Source organism: Squalius cephalus (genome assembly GCF_949319135.1).
Source record: "Squalius cephalus genome assembly, chromosome: 24".
NCBI classification, from domain to species: domain Eukaryota; kingdom Metazoa; phylum Chordata; class Actinopteri; order Cypriniformes; family Leuciscidae; genus Squalius; species Squalius cephalus.
Window position 1 is genome coordinate 18,819,679 of NC_137145.1, and position 19,358 is coordinate 18,839,036.

General features: G+C 37.9%; 1 protein-coding gene across 2 annotated transcripts; it reads right to left on the minus strand.

Moving 5' to 3' along the window:
- Nucleotides 1-101: 101 nt before the first annotated feature.
- xpo7 (exportin 7) lies at nt 102-17,801 on the minus strand. Of its 2 annotated transcripts, none has more exons than XM_079860844.1 (28): nt 17,718-17,801; nt 14,309-14,455; nt 14,040-14,133; nt 13,783-13,949; nt 13,068-13,133; nt 12,818-12,922; nt 12,528-12,693; nt 11,660-11,733; nt 11,429-11,548; nt 11,024-11,170; nt 10,738-10,910; nt 9,349-9,542; nt 9,164-9,269; nt 7,441-7,576; nt 5,598-5,671; nt 5,412-5,492; nt 5,201-5,264; nt 4,889-4,997; nt 4,652-4,758; nt 4,451-4,539; nt 4,144-4,251; nt 2,649-2,731; nt 2,300-2,514; nt 2,084-2,222; nt 1,800-1,960; nt 1,436-1,534; nt 1,101-1,228; nt 102-329 (listed from the first exon to the last, which is right to left on the minus strand). In XM_079860844.1, exons 1-28 carry the CDS (start codon nt 17,733-17,735, stop codon nt 236-238), a joined length of 3,264 nt encoding a protein of 1,087 aa, XP_079716970.1. In that variant the 5' UTR covers nt 17,736-17,801; the 3' UTR covers nt 102-235. The 2 variants fall into 2 exon arrangements, with proteins under 2 accessions (XP_079716970.1, XP_079716969.1); XM_079860843.1 differs by having other exon boundaries at nt 5,201-5,261; nt 5,409-5,492.
- Between the last annotated feature and the right edge of the window lie 1,557 nt (nt 17,802-19,358).

Consider the following 19,358-nt stretch of genomic DNA (forward strand, 5'->3'; position numbering starts at 1 on the left):
TTGAAACTGGCTTTAAAATATGTATATATTTATATGTGTATATATATATATATATTTATATATATATAAAAAAGGGTGGGGGAGGAGATGTGAGGGGAGAGAGGTAATGGTTTTTTTAGGGACTGGGGAGCGGGAGGTGCAGGCTTGCGCAGTGGTGGTCCCCCGGCAGCCGGGCCAGGGGCGGGTGGGAGTACGGGACGGGGCCGGGCCACATGGCCTGGTGCTCTATGGAATGTCAGCTCATCATATCGTTGCTGTTTACCCCGTATGTGGAATTCTTCATGGAGTCATTGACTTCTCTTCTAAATACTGAAAGATTCTGTGTAAACCTGCAAAATAAAGAAAAATTGTTGAGTATATATGCATGCATGTATGAGTATATAAACTTAAATGACATCTGAAAAGAAAGTGCGAGTGTCAGCTTCTGTCCTTTAGCATGGCAAAATCAATATAAATGAAAAATTATTTTAATACTCTCAAAACTTTAGGGATATACGATATAGTAAAAGTGAAGCTTCTAGGGCTGCCACCTAATAGTTGAGGAGAAGGCTTAGTCAACCAAATTTTAATTGATTGGTTACAAAAAATCCAGTTGGTGAAGTCACGCAGTCCATGACAGATCGTTAACATGGCTGGTCCATGTGGTAATTACAGTATGTCAGGCAGGAAATCCAAACTTTCGTCTATCATTCATCCACAAATCTTATCATTTGAAACTTGCAATTAGCAGCTTAACTTCAGCCATCTAACATGGCCGCTCTCTCTAACGTTAATCTAGATAAATATGCGCTATTATTAGGCGAATATCCAAGTGTTTGTATGAAAGCTAAATTAGAATAGAACTGCACTTACTGTATGACGATTAACTTAGCGTGCATTTTTCTCAAATTCCATCCACTATACTGCGGATGACAAGTCAGCGTCGTCAACTTCCTCTTTGCAGACGACACTGACTCAGAAAGCACTAGTTTATTAAAATTACATTTGTGTGCGCGCATGAGTGCTTAATTTATATTTTAAAGGAACTTTATTATGCTTTAGTATTTCTCTGTAAACTTAAATGCAAAGCAGGATGAGAATCATATGAAAAATCAAATGACCTGTCTCTGTTTTTGGTGAGCAAGTTTCGCTCTATGCCCTCCATGAGATTTTCGAAGCATAAGTGCATGGCTTGCTGCTTTTCTGGTGGTTGGCTGTTCACAATGCTGTTCCTCAGATCTGCAAAATACTACAAACACAATGCACTGATCACAAATAGTGTTGTAGTGCTAATTAAAAAGAATTATAAATTATAAATACAAAATTTCAGAATCGATTCAGAATCGTTGAAGAGAGAATCATGAAGTATCAGAGAATTGATTTTTCCGACACCTCTAACACACACACACACACACACACACACACACACACAAACAAACACACACACCCCACATACCTTCTCATTGAGCAGAATCAAGCCAAGCAGTGGCCGTGACATTGACCACTGATTCCTACAATCTTCAAAAATGATGATATTCAACACTGTCGACAGCATCTGGATAAGAAGATTGTGAGAACTGTCAGATCAAATATCTCCAATACACTTCTAAACGTCAAAGTAAATAGACACATATGTGGAAAATGTATTTAATAATAAACAAACGGTGAATATTTCATTGCAAATTATGTTTCAACAAATCAAAAGACTAAATTCTTGAACACCAAATAATTTAATTCATGATGTAAAAATGTATTTTTTATGTGTACTGTATCTTCAGATGTCCTTCAAAGCCTCAGATGGCTACAGAATGCAGCCTCACCTGCTGGATCATCTCAGGGTGCTGCTGCATTATGTGAAGGAAGCGGTCGCTCTCCTGGGCCATGGGCGCCGCTCTTTTCTTTGTGCTGCGTGACAGCTGCTTGAATAGATAAGTAACTATGTGATCCAAGCTTGAGCAGCAACCAGTGCATACCATTGTGTCTGTGAAGGGAAAAACAGAAATGAAGATCAGGCTCATATGTTCACAAACACCTGAGGGGTCCATGATGGAACTGAAGAAGAAGAAGAAAAAAAAAATCCTATGTTTGAAGAGAAGGTCCTTACCAAGTGCAGTAAGCCCTTCTGATATTGAGGACAGGATGTACATGACCACATGAGGCTCCAGGCTGGCGATGAAGTTCATATGGTCTTGGGTTAGCACCTCCAGAAGAGAGTAGTAAGACTGACTAAGCTTTGGATAGTCCTGCAGGAAGAACAACCAACCAAAATCAACCAATCTGAATGCTGAAGGACACAATCCTGATACCTGACGGCTCTTACCAGCAGGTCACTGTGAGGGATGGACAAGAGCAGCTTAATAAAGGTCTGCAGGGCGTTGTCCAGGGCATCATCGCCGTACAGACGGAAGACGCCGAAGTTGACATAGTTGCCGCTTAATACAGCTTTCAGCATGGAGAAACAAATGGAGATTCCCTTCAGTTTCAGTGCATAAACCTGATCTTTTGGCACCTCGCCCAGAGTCAGGATCCGATTCCCTTGAAGCAAAAAAAAAGATGAGTGAACAAATGATTATTTAACTTAAGGCAAAGTGTTTACAATCTAATGCTACTTCTACCCCAAACCAGAGGAATAGCTAATTTAAAATATGAAAACTGGGTCATTATTATACCATATGTTGTAATCATCTTGCTTGTCTCCCTGAACAGCAGGATTCCATTCGGTGACGACACGTCAAACTGTAATCTCTGTGACCTTCATGTAAAAAAACACACTAAGTCAGGGAACATGCATGACCTTCAAACACAGCTCTCAAGACATGTGCAAAATGCAACATATGCATACTCAGGGCCTAAAATGAATACTCGCTAAGTGCGAGTAGAAATCGGTGTTGGTGAGTATATGAAACCGTATCAATCGCCAGTTGGCTGATAAAATTATGAATCCTAACAATGCAATGATGTGAGAACATGAACAACGCTCAGGACAATTGATGGGCCAGAAATGTATCATCATGAAAGTTTAAGCCTCGCCAATTTAAATATTCAAGCGCAAGAAAATGCGAAATAGAGTTCAATTCGTTACTCGCTGTGTGGGAAGTTTTCTGTGCGCAAACATTTCAGACAGCACATGAATACTGAATTGAACTCTTTCATGTCTTCTTGCACTTGAAAATGCACCCGTTGTTGAGTATCCTTATCAACATAGTCAGTCATGTTTTAAATGAACATAAACAGTTGAGAAATAAAACACGTGTATCAGTATATTGGATCTGTGCATTAGCTCTTAAAGTGAAAGTAGCCTTAAGCCAGGGACACACCAAGCCGTCAGACAATGTCAAGCCGTTTTTGAGCGTAGGCCAACTTGTTTTTTTTCGGTGTGTTCTGCACCGTTGGCTCTAGTCAGACAGCGTCTGGGGTTTTTTTGGGGCCGATTCAGCATGTAGAATCGGTGTCGGGCTGTCAGTGAGAGAACTATAGAAGGCTGTTCTAATTTTACGCCATCTTACCCGAGTGATCCTGGGTGAATATTTTCATGATAACATGAGCCAAGGGGAATAGACAAAGTTATCAGCATGACTGATTTTCGAAACGGTAAGCATGCACTGCTTTGTTTACAGTTTGTGTATTTGCAGTGTCGGTTTTCCTTTTTGAATGACGAATATATCTGCAGAAATAGACAGTCGTCTCATTTACATGCAGGCGCAGAACGCGCGTGCTAGCTGACAATCGGCTGTGGTCCTTTCGGTGTTCAAGCACAGCTTTTTTGCCCAGACTCAGGCGACGCGAGGCGACAACACAGACCGCTTTCATCAGCGCTAGTTCTTTGGCGTCGGTTTGGTGTGTCCCTATCTTTATATACCTTCTGCTGTCTGTCCTTAATGTTAATCAAACAACAAAAGACAGAAAAATCACTCACTGCTCTTGACTGAATAACTTTTGAAACTTTAATAAGGAATGGATTAATCGTTTAATTTATACAATGAAGATTTTGCAATGTTATTTTACATTTGATTACTTATTTCACTGGTATCTAAATTTAATTTATCTAAACTGCCTGCTTCTGCAAAAATAGTTTCCTGGCTGGTAAAAACAACAACTCATGGCTGGTAAATTTTCTTAAGTCACTGGCAGGTGGCAAAAAGGTAGTTTAGGCCCTATGCGTACCTGTTGTGGACAAGTTCAGCCATGAGTTTGAGGACCGGTGTGGTGCAGGCAGGTACATGGTACCAGAGCTCTATTGCCCTCTGTAAGATGGGCATGTAAGTGGGGTAACTATGATCTGTTAAGGAACATTAAAATTGACATTCAATCTGAAATGTGCAGTTTTAATTAAAATAGTTTAAAATGAAAATGAATGAAAAAAAAATAAATAAACAAATAAAACCAAAAATAAAGAAGCACACAAAATAAAGAAATACACAAATAATTACACATAAAAAAATAAAATAAAAAAAACATGTTAAAAGGATACATCCAATCAAAGAGCATCATAAAGCTGGTCTTGGCATTGAAGGCAAAGGCAATTCCCCTTAGATCTCTCACCAGTCCTACTAAAGTTCTCTGAAAGAAAGAAAGAAAGAAAAAAGCAAACATTTAATCATCTATTATACGTAAAAACACTGAGGTACAGATGCATTATAAAGGTCAGCAACAATAAAGAATGGCATCTCACTTTTGCTTCTTGTTCATTGAAGGTGTTGGTGCTGAACATCTGAGCTACGGCTTCAAACGCAGCAGTGAGAGGAAGCATGAACTGTTCAAATTGGTCCTCATCCTCACCTGTCAAAGACAGAACATCGTAAAAGATGTTCTTTGACATGACACTTATGTTCTATTTCACACATATCTGATGATTTAAGGCCAGCCCACTGTGAATTTGAAATATGAACTATAATAGGTACACCCTTACCCAAATCTACCATAAGAAGTCTTCCCAGGGCTGTGTAGAAAGTGGTCCGACACCTCATATCACTAAGGTTGGCCTGATTGTTCACACCCAGGAAAGAAAAGTGCTCACTCTGTCACATGGAAGAAAAACAAGACATTGTCAGCTTGTCACTGAGGAAACGATTTTAGGAATGAATAAAAAAAAAAAAAAGGAGTAAAATAGTTTTTAAAAGAAATTATTATTTAAAAAAAATGATATGATTTTATTATTTATATTACAGGGTCAAATAAAGCTGAAGTTCAGTTAAGAAAAAAGCTCAGGTTGTTCACTTACTGTGTGGTTGTTTAGCATGAACTGGACAGCGCTGAGTTTCACTAGTTTTCTAACACTGCTGTATGTGACAAATAAGGTTAAGGAAACACACAAGAAAATATTTACTGTCAAAAACATCACATACGGTTCTATACATTTAATTTTAAACAGTGTCAGCGTTGTTACTGAGGTTGATGAACTTTTATTTAAAGCAACATGCGTGTAAGGATATCCAATAGAGAGGTCATTGAGGAGCTGTAGTGTCTTAGATGTGATTGGTTCACACTGTCCCCAGTACTTCAAGTTGGTGATTCTGCATTAAAACAAAACTCTTCGTTAAAAATGTTTTTCAATTATAATTCTTGACAAAGTAAGGTTTCCTATTAATTATATCCATCATTAGTTGACATATACTCACATTTTACCAATGAAAACACTGAGTACCATGGTCTCATCATTCAGGCCAAGAACCTCTGATAGTCTCCGATACAACTAAGGATAAAACAAAAGTAGTATTAATTCATGTCATCTTGAATTCATCTTGAACAGGTGTTTTGCACTGTAGCTCTTACTAATATATCCTGCATTTTAAATGGAATGATGTAATAACTCAGTGTTTCCCATATATTAATCTGTGGCAGCCCGCCACAATATCAGCATTGATCGCCACAAATAGATTTCAGTGCTTGCCATTTATTAACTAGACTGCGGCGGCCCAAAAATATATTTAAACTTCTCGTAGTCGTAATAACATATAAGTTTGTGTTTTGCGCCATTGCTGTCAAACAAGCTAAAATTTAAAGCATGCCCACGGACCCCCATAGAGGGACAGAGGTCCACCCACCACAGTTTCACAAAATCCTGTGGGAAACACTGATTAACCAATCAGCATCCAAGATTGGAACCATCCATTTTATAACGCATTTAGTATGTTAAACTACTGGAAAAACAGGCTGGGGAATAAAGCCACGAGAAGCAAGCAACTGTGAGAATTCACAGGGTGTTTGGTGAGAATAGGGGGATCAAGCGGTTAAATTTCATTTACAAATTAAAAACTTAATGTAACATTTAATGGCAAATACAGTATACATATTTTTCTAAAATTAAACTGCTAAAAATAAATTCTTGAAAGGAAAAAAAATCATTGTAGTTGAGTCCTGATTATGGCCCAGTCACGAATGGCACCCTTCCCTGAGTCTACACTATGCTGCATTTGCTGTTGGGTAATTTCCTGTAGCTCAAACAGTAGAGCGTTGGCGCTTGCAACGCCAATGTCATGGGTTCGATTCCCAGGGAAAGCAAGAATTGATAAGAATGTAAATGTATACCTTGAAATGCAATGTAAGTCGCTTTGGATAAAAGTGTCTGCCAAATGCATAAATGTAAGTGTAATTATACACTATAAAGTCTGCATCTCTACAATCCAAATTAAGTGTGCCATTTGGGACACTATACACAAATTCGCCATTAAAGTCAATACATCAAGATCAAATAATACTTCATAATGATTTTTGCACTGTTTTGCAGTTATGAGGAGCACTTTTAAGGTGTTTAATTCCAAGGTTGAGGACAACAGGCTAAAGCAGAACTAAACACAGTTTTAAGGCCAATTCACACTGCACCGACACACGCCGACCAATGCTGACAACCACCAGATTAAACATTTCATCAAACATTTCTCGACACATCAAGCAACGACTAAACATGTTCACTCGGCGAAAACAAGCTTCGACAGATGCCAACAGACACCGACAGGATCCCACATCGATTCGACAAAACTCAATGAAGTGTCTGTCGCCGTCTGTCGGTGCAAAGTGAATTGGCCTTTAAAGGAACAGCTAGTCTCTCTATGTGCACTTATCTTCCAAACTGTGGACAGAGAATCGGAGCAACAAGAGAGAAAACTTCAGCTTTCTGGTTAGTTGAGACAGGACACTCATCTCCAACAAAAAAACTATTTGTTTTCAAAACTACAGGTCAAGTTAGAAAGCCAGACTAAAAGAGTGAAACCACAACTAAGCATGCAAAAAAGCTGAATCGACGGTCTCTTTTCAAAGCCCAGACACAACACCGTTGCAAAATTCAACCATTCTGAGAGTTCAAAGACAAAACCCTGTGAAAGTTACGAGAGATCAATAACCAGTTCTATACTAGCTGAATGTTTTTTTTTATTTTTTAGATTTGATGTCTAAACAATCCACAGCTTGACGTTTGTGCTCATGCAAACAGACAAACTACAACTGTAAAATAACTGCAATTACCTTTGATGATTTTTGCACCTGGTCACCGATGTAGATTTTCCGAAACTGTTCGAAGAAACTTAGCATGGCTAACTCGAGCTTCTCATTTCCAGCTTGAGCCAGCCGCAAATCTGTGAGGTTCATTAGCTGCAAAACTCTGAAAATGACAAAAGATGAAGTTTATATTCAAGCAATAAACCATAAAAACTAGTCATCTCCAAATGATTAATTAAAATGATTTTCTTTACCACTTTGTCAGAATAAATTTAAGCACAAAATCCATAAATCAACTGTTTTTAACAGAAGTGAAATTAGGAATCACATCATTATAAAAATAAGATTTAGTTTTTAGATTGGCTAAAGATTACATTTAGCTGTTATTAAACTAGTGTTTTTAAAATGTAACTTTATATAGGCTATAGATAACTAGAAATTGGGTATAGTGGCTTTTTTAGTTCCTGCATGGTTTGTACAGGACTGGATAAGGAGAATAAATGTCGCAATTAACTTATTTTATTTCATTAGTTTTTTAGTGAAGGGAAAGGCCTGTTAGTGTTTAATTCTGTTGTTTGACATTTAAAAGAGTTTCTGTTTTGTTGAAGTATTTGTGGTTACCATTGTGCTGAAGAAGAGACTATGAAGGAAAACACTACATTGACTCTATAAGCAATGACTGAGCTAATGCCAGTGACGAGTGCTATATAAGTTACATTTAGCATGTGCAATGATAGCTGTGGATTTGAACTAGGGATGCACTGAAATTAAAATTCTGGGCCAAAACTAAAACTTTTGGATGCTCTAGGCCAAAACCGAAAATGCTTTTTAAAAAATATTTATTTCTTATATTAAATTAGCTTTGTAAACTTAAAACAGCCTATTTAGTGATGACACAACTAACAACAGGGGAAGAATTCAGTCCCAGCTCTCTTGCCTCTGTACTCTTGTATGTGGTGTGGTTTGATTAACACCATAGTTAATATACAAATCTGAACAGCTTTTTTAATAAAATATGTAAATATTGTTTGACTGTTTATTTTCCTTGACAAAAGGGTGTCAGAAACGGAAAGCTGTGCAGCACTTAGTGTCCAGTGGTATTTCTGCTAGTCGACGTCGACTCGACTTTCATCACATAAATGTCCACTTTAAAAAAAAAATCTGAAGACGTTGAACCCCGACTTTCAAAGAATGATTTTAGAACGATCAAATTGCATGTGAAACTTTAATGCCGAACATTAAGGTGTGAACAGCCTTAAAGTAACACCAAAGAACTTTTCCTCTTCTGTCCCCCAACAGGTTGGAAGCGGAATTGTCCATTACCGCTGTCGTAAATCATTTAGCCTACCGCAGCCTACTGTCGCACGCACGCTCGCTGTTTATCCAGCACCGGATTTGGAATGAACGATGTCCACAGACAAGGTAGAGTATGATGCATGATTTTATGAAAGTATGATGTATTGCGACATCAGAAACGCAGAAAAACAAAATAATGACTATTGTAACGCTTGCCGTAAAGCAAGTCAAATTTGTAGTTTCTTATGTCTCATTCGAACTACAGAAACACGACCCAATCTGGCAAACTTGCATAGTGCGGTTACAGCAGATATAGGGCCGCAAAGCGAATGCAGAAGTGCCGTTCACCCTGTTACGACTTGATGAACCACTGAAACGATTTTGGAAACATTATTTTAAGGTATAAAAATGATCTTTAGTGTTGCTTTAACAGCCTTCGATGCCGATTCCTCACCGACACACAAGCTCCCCATCCATGGCATCTTGCTCATCCGTGCTGGCGAAGGATACCCTTCCTCCAATGACTGCACCGATGATGTACACCAGCCACGTCAAACGACCTGGACGACATTCATAATGTAAGAGTTGTATCATAACGTATGTTTGTGCATCAAGAAATGTAAGGTGTTTCAAGCTCACCCTCCTGCACTGCTATGTCCATTGTGCTGGAGTTGGTGGACTGCAGCAGCTCCTGGTATGACTGGGCCGACTGATCGAAGAGCTGGACCAGCAGGGCACAGGTCTTCTCATACTCGCACCGCCCGATAGTTGACAGCTGGTCCAGCTGCTGTTGCACCAAGCCGGCATCATCCAAGGGATCTTCAAGACCATCCCTGTATAGAATGGATATTGTAAACTAAGGTTGACTGCAGTATACCAGTATTGGTGTAGCCTTGCCAAGCACCTGTTGCTTGACCATCCTGACTTTGTACAAAAGCGACAGGTGAGTACATCATTCAAACGATCTAATTTAGACATTGATTTTCTTTTAACACTGATCAACGCGATGATCATGCTAGAACCAATGATGTTTAGATATCACAATATTTGCACTTGAGTAACAGTAGTATTCAGGTGCAGAAATACTACACTGTAAAATAACACTGGATAGTCTTCGCTGTATAAATTAAACAGATAAATCCTTACAATTAAAGTTACAAAAGTTATTGAGTCAAGTGATTTAGTGACAGATAGCAGCAGGTGTATTAGGCTGCTGACACAGATCCGATATACTGTTACACATGCGTTTTTTATTTCTCAACTGTTTACATTCATTTAAGACATAACTGACTGCGTTTATGTGAGTACTAACCAAGACGGACATTTTGACAATTTTGTGTGTATTTGACCACAATAAGCTGTGAAAAAGAAATCTCTGTGGAACGCGCAAGCTCTTTGAGAGGCGGCTTTATGTGTGCATGCTGTGGGTATGAGTGCAAAGAAAAACATCTCTCAAAGAGCGCACGAGTACTACTGAATGATTAAATAAAAAAAATTACAAAACGCTTGCATGTTTAAATTGACAAGGCTTAAAAATACGTGGGCGAGTGATATTTCCGTCAACCGTCCCGAGAGCGATTTATGCGTCCCAGCTCGCTTATAGTGGAGACGTGATGTGATCTGAAGCCAGAAGCAATCTGCTCAATTTGAGAGATAGAGAGAGGGGAGATGCGGTACTGATGATTCTCTCACACTGCTTGTGAAATTACATCTCACAAAAAGTTTCCAAATTGCCGATTTGATGTGATAATCAGTGTTGATTAATTTACTAATAAATGTTTGCGGTAATTTCCCACATTATCAATGCGAAAACCTGCAGGAATGAGTAAAATGATGCTCAATACCTGAGCTGAAATTCAGACCCTGTATGGTATCGATTTAATATTGATACTAAACTACAGTATTATATTGTGGTACCGCACCGAAGCCAAAATTGTGGTATCTAGCCAACCCCAATAGAAACATTACACATATTTGACATTCACGCTCATCGGACCTAACCATGACTTCAGATAGCGCTCACTCTACCTCAGAATGATGTGCACGGACTCCAAGCGAGACGTGATGTAGGCCTTGGTCACTTCAGGGGTGTAGGTCTCCAGCATGTGGGGCTCCGTGGCCTTCACATAAGGGACAGATGCCGCCAAACGCTGCCACAGGCTCAGCAGATAGTGCACGCTGTTGGGGGCAAACTCCCAGTGCTGGGACACATCAAATTATTATCAGTCTTTGAAAAGCCAATTTTCACATTTTCAAAACTTCTTTAACAATCACAAATCCGATGTGTCTTTAGCATACCAAGACTTTCACTCACCTGCAGACTAGTTACTGTGAAGTTAGCAATCAGTCTTATGACCTCAGGGTAGTTCTCTACTTTAACCAGCTCTCCCAGTTGATAGTTACTCTTGAGTCGAGCCAGTAGTCGGCAGAACTCATGGTAGTTGTTTGGGTCCGACAAACTCTACAAAACAAAAAAATAAATAAATAAATAAATATTGCCAGGTCACCCAATCAACAATATACCAATTGCTATGTATAGATTTCACAATTCACACACAAACAATCTCTCTCTCTTTTTCACTATTTCATTCAAATAAATGCAATCTTACCACAATACTTTATTTCTGTGTCTGATATAAAAGTGACGATTATTCTTCATATCTAATACTACAAGGTATTTATAAAGACACTTGAACAAATATAAAGATTGACAGCATACTTGAGGGTTCTCCAATATTCTCTTCACACCATCTACTAAATGGGAGAGGAACTTTGCTCTCTCTGCGTTGTTGAAGAGAGACCTCCGGACAGATGCTATTTGGACTAGACAAGACAAAACCTAAAAGACAAACAAACAATTCACATCATTAGAAGAAGAGTCTAACAGTATCTATGAGGCAAAGGCTTGTTTATCTTTATATGCATATCATGCTGTTTATCTGACACTCACCAAGGGAGACAGCGAGGGAGGGATGGAATGATACAAATCAAAAAACAGCTGCAAGGTTGAGGAATCCAAAAAGGCTGCAGATGAGAGAAAAAGCCCAAAAGTATGCATGAATTAAACATGAATGCCTCATTTTATACTAAACATGTGCGCAGCACTATTCAAAAGTTTGGGTACGGTCACATTTTTTTCCCATGTTTTTGAAAGAAGTCTCTCATGCTCACCAGAGCTGCATTTATTTGATCAAACATATAGTAAAAATGTTAATATTGTGACATTTTATAAGAATTTAAAATAACTGTTTTCTATTTTAATACGTATTAAAATGTAATTTATTTATGTGAAGCAGAGCTGAATTTTCAGCATAATTACAGTCTTCAGTGTCACATGATCCTTCAGAAATCATTCTCATTGGCTGATTTGCTGCTCAAACATTTCTTATTATCAATGTTGAAAACTGTTGTGCTGCTTAATATTATTGTGGAAAGTTTTTTCTTTGATGAACAAAGTTCAAAAGAACAGTTTATTTGAAATAGAAATATTTTGTAGCATTATAAATATCTTTACTTTCACTTTTGATCAATTTGATGTCCTTGCTGAATAAAAGTATTCATATATTTGCCAACAATCATACTGACCCTGAACTTTTGTACGGTAGCATACATGCAAAAATGTCATCCACGAATAATCATTTTGAAAAGTTGGTTAGCCAACCATAACAAAATAATTTGCATACTGAAGACTTAAAGGTACAGTAGACAAGAGAAGCAACAAGAAATCTCGACTTTATAAGCATATCTTAAAAAATACAGACACTTTAAACAAGTACTGTTTGCACCATTTCATTGTTTGCCAAAAAATGGAAGATCACCTGATCTCCAGCTGGTGGGGATCTGGACGGTGCACAGATCATCTGAGGACTCATCAGTGGATGTACCAATGAAATCAAAATTGAGGCAATTGTGGGCCAGTTTGAGTAGCTGCATGAGCAGCCCGTGCTGGCTCTCATCGTTTAGATTCAAGTTCTTCCCAGACGCCTGCAGACAAACAGAACAGAGCATTGAGTCCTTTACATAATGTTGAAGCACACTGGCTTAGCAGTTCGAAGGAGTATACACAGATACATGGTGCAGTCCATGAGTCATTAAGCATTAGCCTCACCTGCTTGAGGAGGTTACAGGAGAGGGTGAAGATGTCAAACAAAGAGGAATCTCGAAAAGATGAGGCAATCTTCCTGTGTTTTGTAAGTGGATGTGATGAGTCTGCCTGGGGGAACATAAGAAGATTCAAGGAATCAGTAATTCATCTTTAATGTGGCATACAGTTATTGATCCTAAACAAACAGCAAAAAAATTCCAAGCACTAAGGAAAGACTAAATGAAGACACACTGCTGTGAGCGGAGACACTTACTTGGTTAATCTCATTGGTTAACTGGGAAAGAATTGTGACTCCTATGATGCAGTGCTCAACACTATCCTGAAAGCATCATAAAATGTAGCATGTTAAAAATATTTTCAACCAAGCAAACCTTATAAACAACTTCATAACTTCTGAACATTAGTCACACGCAATGTAATCATCTATGCCATCACGCGGAGTATGAAAGAATGAGTGACAAGTGACAAACACTTCTCATGAGACAACTTAGCTTGAGTGATGCACTGGAATGAAAAACTTTGGCCGAAAATTCAACAAACTGGGGCATAAAGCAAAACCAAGATGTGATTTGCATTAGCATTTAAATTATGTAATTCACTGTAAGTGTAGTACTAGGAAACATTGTTTTTGAATATTCACCACAAAATGTTTCTATAGACTGTTGTGCACTTACGTTTAAAGGTCCTCATTCATGAAACAGGAGTATAGCTAATGTGCGTAATGTGTTAATAATCCCTTTTGAATGGAAATTTAACATTTTAATGCATTTAACTTGCATTCTAATTCAGCAGTTTACATAATATTTGTTTTAGGAATGATTTACATAAAAAACATTAGTTTTCATGTTTCATGAATGAGGACAAATGTCCTCGCAAAATTCAAGTTTTGAACAAGACCAAATCCAAAGAACATGTATATATTCACATGGATGTTGTTTTCTCACCATATCGATGTTTGTTATGCCTACCTGCAGGAATCTTGTCACATCGACTATAACATTCCTGAAGACGTAATCTTCCTTTTGGCAGTCGAACCAGCCAAGCTTGGTGATTCTGGCATAAAGCTGGATCAGGGCTTGTGTCACAAAGGCAGCAAGCTTTGGCCGGGTTGCCAGATAATTGAGTACATAATTTCCTGAGGAACCAATGACATTTATTTCACAATTTTGTCTCTTCAAGGTTTTTTTAGGTCTAAATCTCAAATTGGGAGATGGTATAAACTCACGAATGTCAATGCGCTGCTCCAGGGGAAGTGGGTTGCTTGTACGAGACACCAACTTGGAGAGACACGTTGCAGCCAACAACTGCGAGTACGAGGACTGTGAAGTAAGCAAATACACTGTCAAGTAAGCAATCTGCAATTCGAGGAAACCTAACCAAACACTTTTAAACAGTTGCTTAACCCAAACTAATGGAGGAAGAACTAGAATTTTTGAGAACATTGCTGTCTGATCAGTTCAGCTCTTCACAGCTTCCAAAAAGTTTAATTCTTACACTTCCTCTTTCCAGCAACAACTGGCATTTACTCAGGCAGTCCGGACTGTTGGTGAACTCCACCAGAGCTTTCTCGGCCTGTAGACGTGTGGTGGTGTCTGTGGTCTCATATAGCTGCTTGCACAGGATCTCTAGCTGGGCTAGGCTCTGGAAAAGAGACGCACATGAGTTTAGTGGCAGCAAAAAAAAAAAACATCCAGAGGATATTTGTGAGATGAACCAATAAAATTCCTGATATTTTTGCAGTCTTCCAAGAACTTACTAAGCACATGTCTAAAATATTTGTATAAACTCTACTTGCAGAAATGTGTTAGCATTGATAATCAAGCAAGATGATGGATGTGGTCAATCAATGACATTAACCACAACTACTATTTTCATCAAAAAATACATTAAAACACATACAGACAACGACTTGAATACACCTCTTCTGAGATAAACATGTTTTTAATTTCGCCATTAAAATCTATTTTGATACTTTTTGGGGGAAATAAAGTATTAAAAAAATGTCAGGGTCAAGTGTCCTGATATGATAAATATAAAAAATAAAGAAAACTCAGAAGCTTGGAATAATCTTTAATCTCTGTTAAAAAAAAAAAAGCACTTTAACAAAACTTCTACACGCCAAATCATCAGTCATGTGGTGCCGAATCTTATATCTGTGCATCAAGGTTAATAAAGTTAGTTCAGGTTGTAAAATGTCATGTGGTGTGACTCCACACAAATGTACATTTATGAATTAACAATTCAACAATTTATTATTTGTAAATAAATATTATTTGTAATAATAATACATTAACCTAAAAAAAAAAAAAAAAAAAGATCAAGAAACACAGATGTATTCAAGATTTAAGGAAAATCTGTAGTTCATTTTTACTTGGTTACACCACATGGCATTTTTTAGAGCCATTAAATAACTCCACAGCACATCTCCTCAAAAAAAGACACAATTTGAAGTATTGTCAAATGCTAAAGATGCCAAGTCTTACAATCCTAAAACCAGAGGCCAGAGAGCTTCAGTATCTTACTGTACAATCACAACAACAAACAGCGGGTTTATGAAAAACTAGACACTTATGTTCCATTAAGCAAATTAATGCGCAAGTTATTGTTCTAGGTCACTAAGGGAGTATCTGGTTCATGCATGCATGCATGAAAGACTATGATGATTGGAGAAAAAGTCAGTGATACACTTTGGTAATAATAGAGGAGAATGAACGAGCTAACTCGTGTTATGCAGCAACAAGCCTCTGACTCCAAACAGTCCTTTGTTCCCTTGTGGAGCATAACTAACTATACAAAATCAGCATCAGCAGAAAAACAGCAGCTGCAACAAATGCACAGTCTCAATGAAAACGTTAATGTTTATTATGCAAAACAATTCTGAATCTGAACTAATAAACTCTAGGCTAGTTTAATATTTGCGCAAATGCGTTTTAACAGTTTAAATATGCTCACTTTCTTGTGCGCTTCACAACTTTAAGTTAGTATTTCATGGCATGCCCATGTACATTTATGCTTGATGCAACCTGGTGATAACCGAATCAAGAGACCCTAAAAGAACAGGGAGGACCCATAAAGATACAAGAAAATGCATTTGCATCCTATAGATAAAAAAGAAGTTGAATTAGCAAGGAACTGCACAGACAAGATAAGACAACTCTAAGTCGAAAAACACAAAATTAAGACATCATGCACAACTTTTTGAGTTGTTAAACAAGAGAGGAATTGAACGTTAAATTCTGCTGAGTCATTAACTTACTGGCCTCACACTTTGATAATTATGTCAACATACATATATTGAAGTGTTGGTTGGTTGGTTGGTTGATGCATAAAATAAGTACGTTACACTACCAAAATGTGATCAGCAACACTCACATGGCCTGTAAGACATAGGGCTGCTCTGATGGTAATTAATAATCTATTACTGCAAATGGAATGGCTTCTTTACCACCTACAGAGTAACAGGACGCGTGACAACAACACTGGAAAGCTCATGTTTACGGTTGCCTGTGCAAATGAGAGTCAGGTTAACAACGGCATCGTCCCCCACTTCATTAAGTTTCATGGGAATAAGCAGTTATTCAACACTGTGTTTAACCTCGTGACCTCCTTAACCTTTGCCCTCAAATATGACCTGTCTTGAGCAGCTTGTTTACAAGATGACATGACAAGCAGTGTCAGTGTCTGAAAACATGGTACAGTGTTTAACGCACCAGTGAAGCCCGAAAAATGCTGTCTGGGTATTGAGACTTTTATGACAACCGTGTTGAGCCTGTCAAAAGTGAATGAGGAGTAGACAAAGAATTTCTTTAAATTCTGAGCAGCCTTTATTTGTCAATTACACCTGAAATTATTTTTGTTGGCTCATTAACCCCTGTTATCAAAAACAATGTCGTGATAGTCAATGAAATATAATAATATCGTGTGGTTTTTTTTCGTTTCAATGTAATTAAATTGATTATTTAAAACACACCTCGAAGCATTCATAAACCAAATACAGCATTAAATATAATGCATAATATAGTGAAAATAAAATCTCAAAAAGGGTATTTCTGGTTCACTACATTTACGTCATCCAATAATGGCAGTTATTCCGCGTAGTCATTTAACTCTTCTCAACCGCTACAGGTGAAGAAAATATACAGTTAACGTAATAACGTTTTATATATATTGGATGACTTTAAAAACCATTACCTTTTTACAACCTACGAAGGACGCTAACGTGCATAGCGTATTTATAATTTTCAAGAAAAACACATTTCTGGTCGGGCTTTTGGTTTGACGAGGCGGCGCGCGGGAGAATCTCATGAGTTAGCATGCGAGCTACAGGCTAACAGCGCGAGAGCTCAGCAAACTGGACACATTTGCGTCTAGCAACAACACAATGACAGATAACCGAATGCAAATACGCTTTTGGGCTTACAGAGACGCTTTTCTCTAGGAAAAGGTATCGCTGAGCGACAGTTACTATCGCTTGTGAATACAAGGCCAGTGTATTTATTGTATTGCAAGCGGTTGGATGAGGGATGATGCCTTGTTTACAATGTAAAACATCACTGTGGCTATAGAGTTACATGCAGTGTAGTATTGATCTCTCGGGATCTACCAATCTCTGCTGCTTAAAATAAAAGTCTTTGCATCTTGCTTCAAAACAACTTTCAGACAACTGGTAAAGTTGTGTGTTAGCCTGGACTACAGAGTTAAAATCAACATGATGACAGGCCACAAGTCAACACTTGATAATCGCATCCAATAAAGCATGCGAGTCAACCTCTCCCGCCGCGCGACGCATGCATTTAAAACAAACACGTACGCTTCGCCGAAATAAGCCCCGGGATCTATCGCTAGACTGCAGTGGATCACAATACATTAATTTAATAATAGCAAAACAAAATCATTGACTTACCTGCACATGATCCGCCATTTTGCTCCATTCATGCTCCTCTCACTCCCCCTGACAATGAGCATGCGCGCATCTGCCCACAATCACTGGAACATATACGCAATTGACGCAGTTAGTGATAAAGCCAGATGTGCGTGCGAGGCTTCGTGAATACCGTTACGGCAACCCTCCACCGCCGAAACTAACGCAGAAAAGAGCCTTTGTTTACATGCTTCTTAAAGTGAAACTGCGAATTCAGATATTAGAGGTCACGTGGATTTATGATTCTAATTATATCTAAGCGTGATTGACAGTGCTTATTTAAAGTTCATAGAGGCTTCTGCGGGCGTTCTTACGGTGAAGGACTTGCGTTACACCTGTTGTAAAGTGCACATATTACGAGATTTTACACATAAAACAATTATGCATCACTTTTGCTGTCATTAAAATGATGTGCACTGACATTAAATGTAGACTCCAGACATAGCAGTCTTCTAGAAATTATTTTCTGTAGCTTTATACACTGTAAAAAAGTTAAAGTAGCCTATAGTACGTAAAAAAAAAAAATACTATTTCAGTTTTTCTGCTTCACAATTCAATGTGTTGGCGTTATTTATTTATTTTATTGTCGACTTTAGTAGCAATTTCTGAGTGAAAATTGTTTCCACAACAATTGCTGTGTCCGAAATCACATACTGTCTGAGAAGGTAGACTACTACATTTTAATTTGAATTTACTTTGCGACCGTTAAAAAAGTGCATTCTATAGATCTTATTCACAGCAGCGCCATCTTTGATTTTTTTACGGGAATGCAAAAAGGTATTTAATAAAAGGGTATCAATAATTGTGGCCAACGTGTTTTGGAGAAAAACATTTATTTCATAATGTGATTTCCCCCCCATTTTCAATTCTTTTACTTCAATGAAAGGTTAGATTTTTGCCAATTTTTGGAATGAAAGATCAAAAGGATAAACGATGCAGATTTATTTTTTACAGCCATTTTTGATCATATTTACCAGGGGTATGATTAATTCTGAGCACGACTGTAGGCCTATATTTAGCGCATGAACGCAGTGGCAAATCAGAGGTGTTTTAAAGTCACCATGCGAAGAATTCGCTCAAAATGTATGTTCAGAATCAGCACGAGCTTTATCCTTTCGCAAATCCCCTCATAAACAACAAAGTATACGCGATCAGTGTTGTGTGTAACGCGTTACAAAGTAACGCGTTACAGTAACTTAACTACTTTTTCGGGTAAAAAGTGTAACGCGCTACTACTAAAAATTTGGTAACGAAACGTAGTTCCTTTTTCAATTCGGCGCAACGTTACTTTTTCCATGGATATATTTGACAGTGACACTGCCTCAGCTGCGCGCTTGAGAGAAGAGAACGGTTGAGAACTGAAGAGAACGATTTAGTTTCATATTTATGTTTAAATTAAATTAAATAAAAAATTTGCGCAATATAAGGACACAAATGGAGTGGGCAGACATGATTTTGACCACTTTATTAAGTTTGTTTTTGTAGAAAGCATTTCTTTAAAGTGAATTTAGTTTTGTATTAATTGTATCTTAATTTTAATCAATGTTTTATCAACCAATTGCCTAAATTAAATAAAACTATTTAGTTTCATATTTATGTTTAAATAAAATAAATAAAACAATT

What these genes read in the sequence shown, in the direction of transcription:
- xpo7 (XM_079860844.1), bottom strand. An exon ending in AGGTGCAAAAATCATCAAAG is followed by an intron (nt 5,672 to 7,440) that starts GTAATTGCAGTT and finishes TTTTATCCTTAG; the next exon opens with TTGTATCGGAGACTATCAGA. An exon ending in CAAGATGATTACAACATATG is followed by an intron (nt 2,515 to 2,648) that starts GTATAATAATGA and finishes TTTTGCTTCAAG; the next exon opens with GGAATCGGATCCTGACTCTG.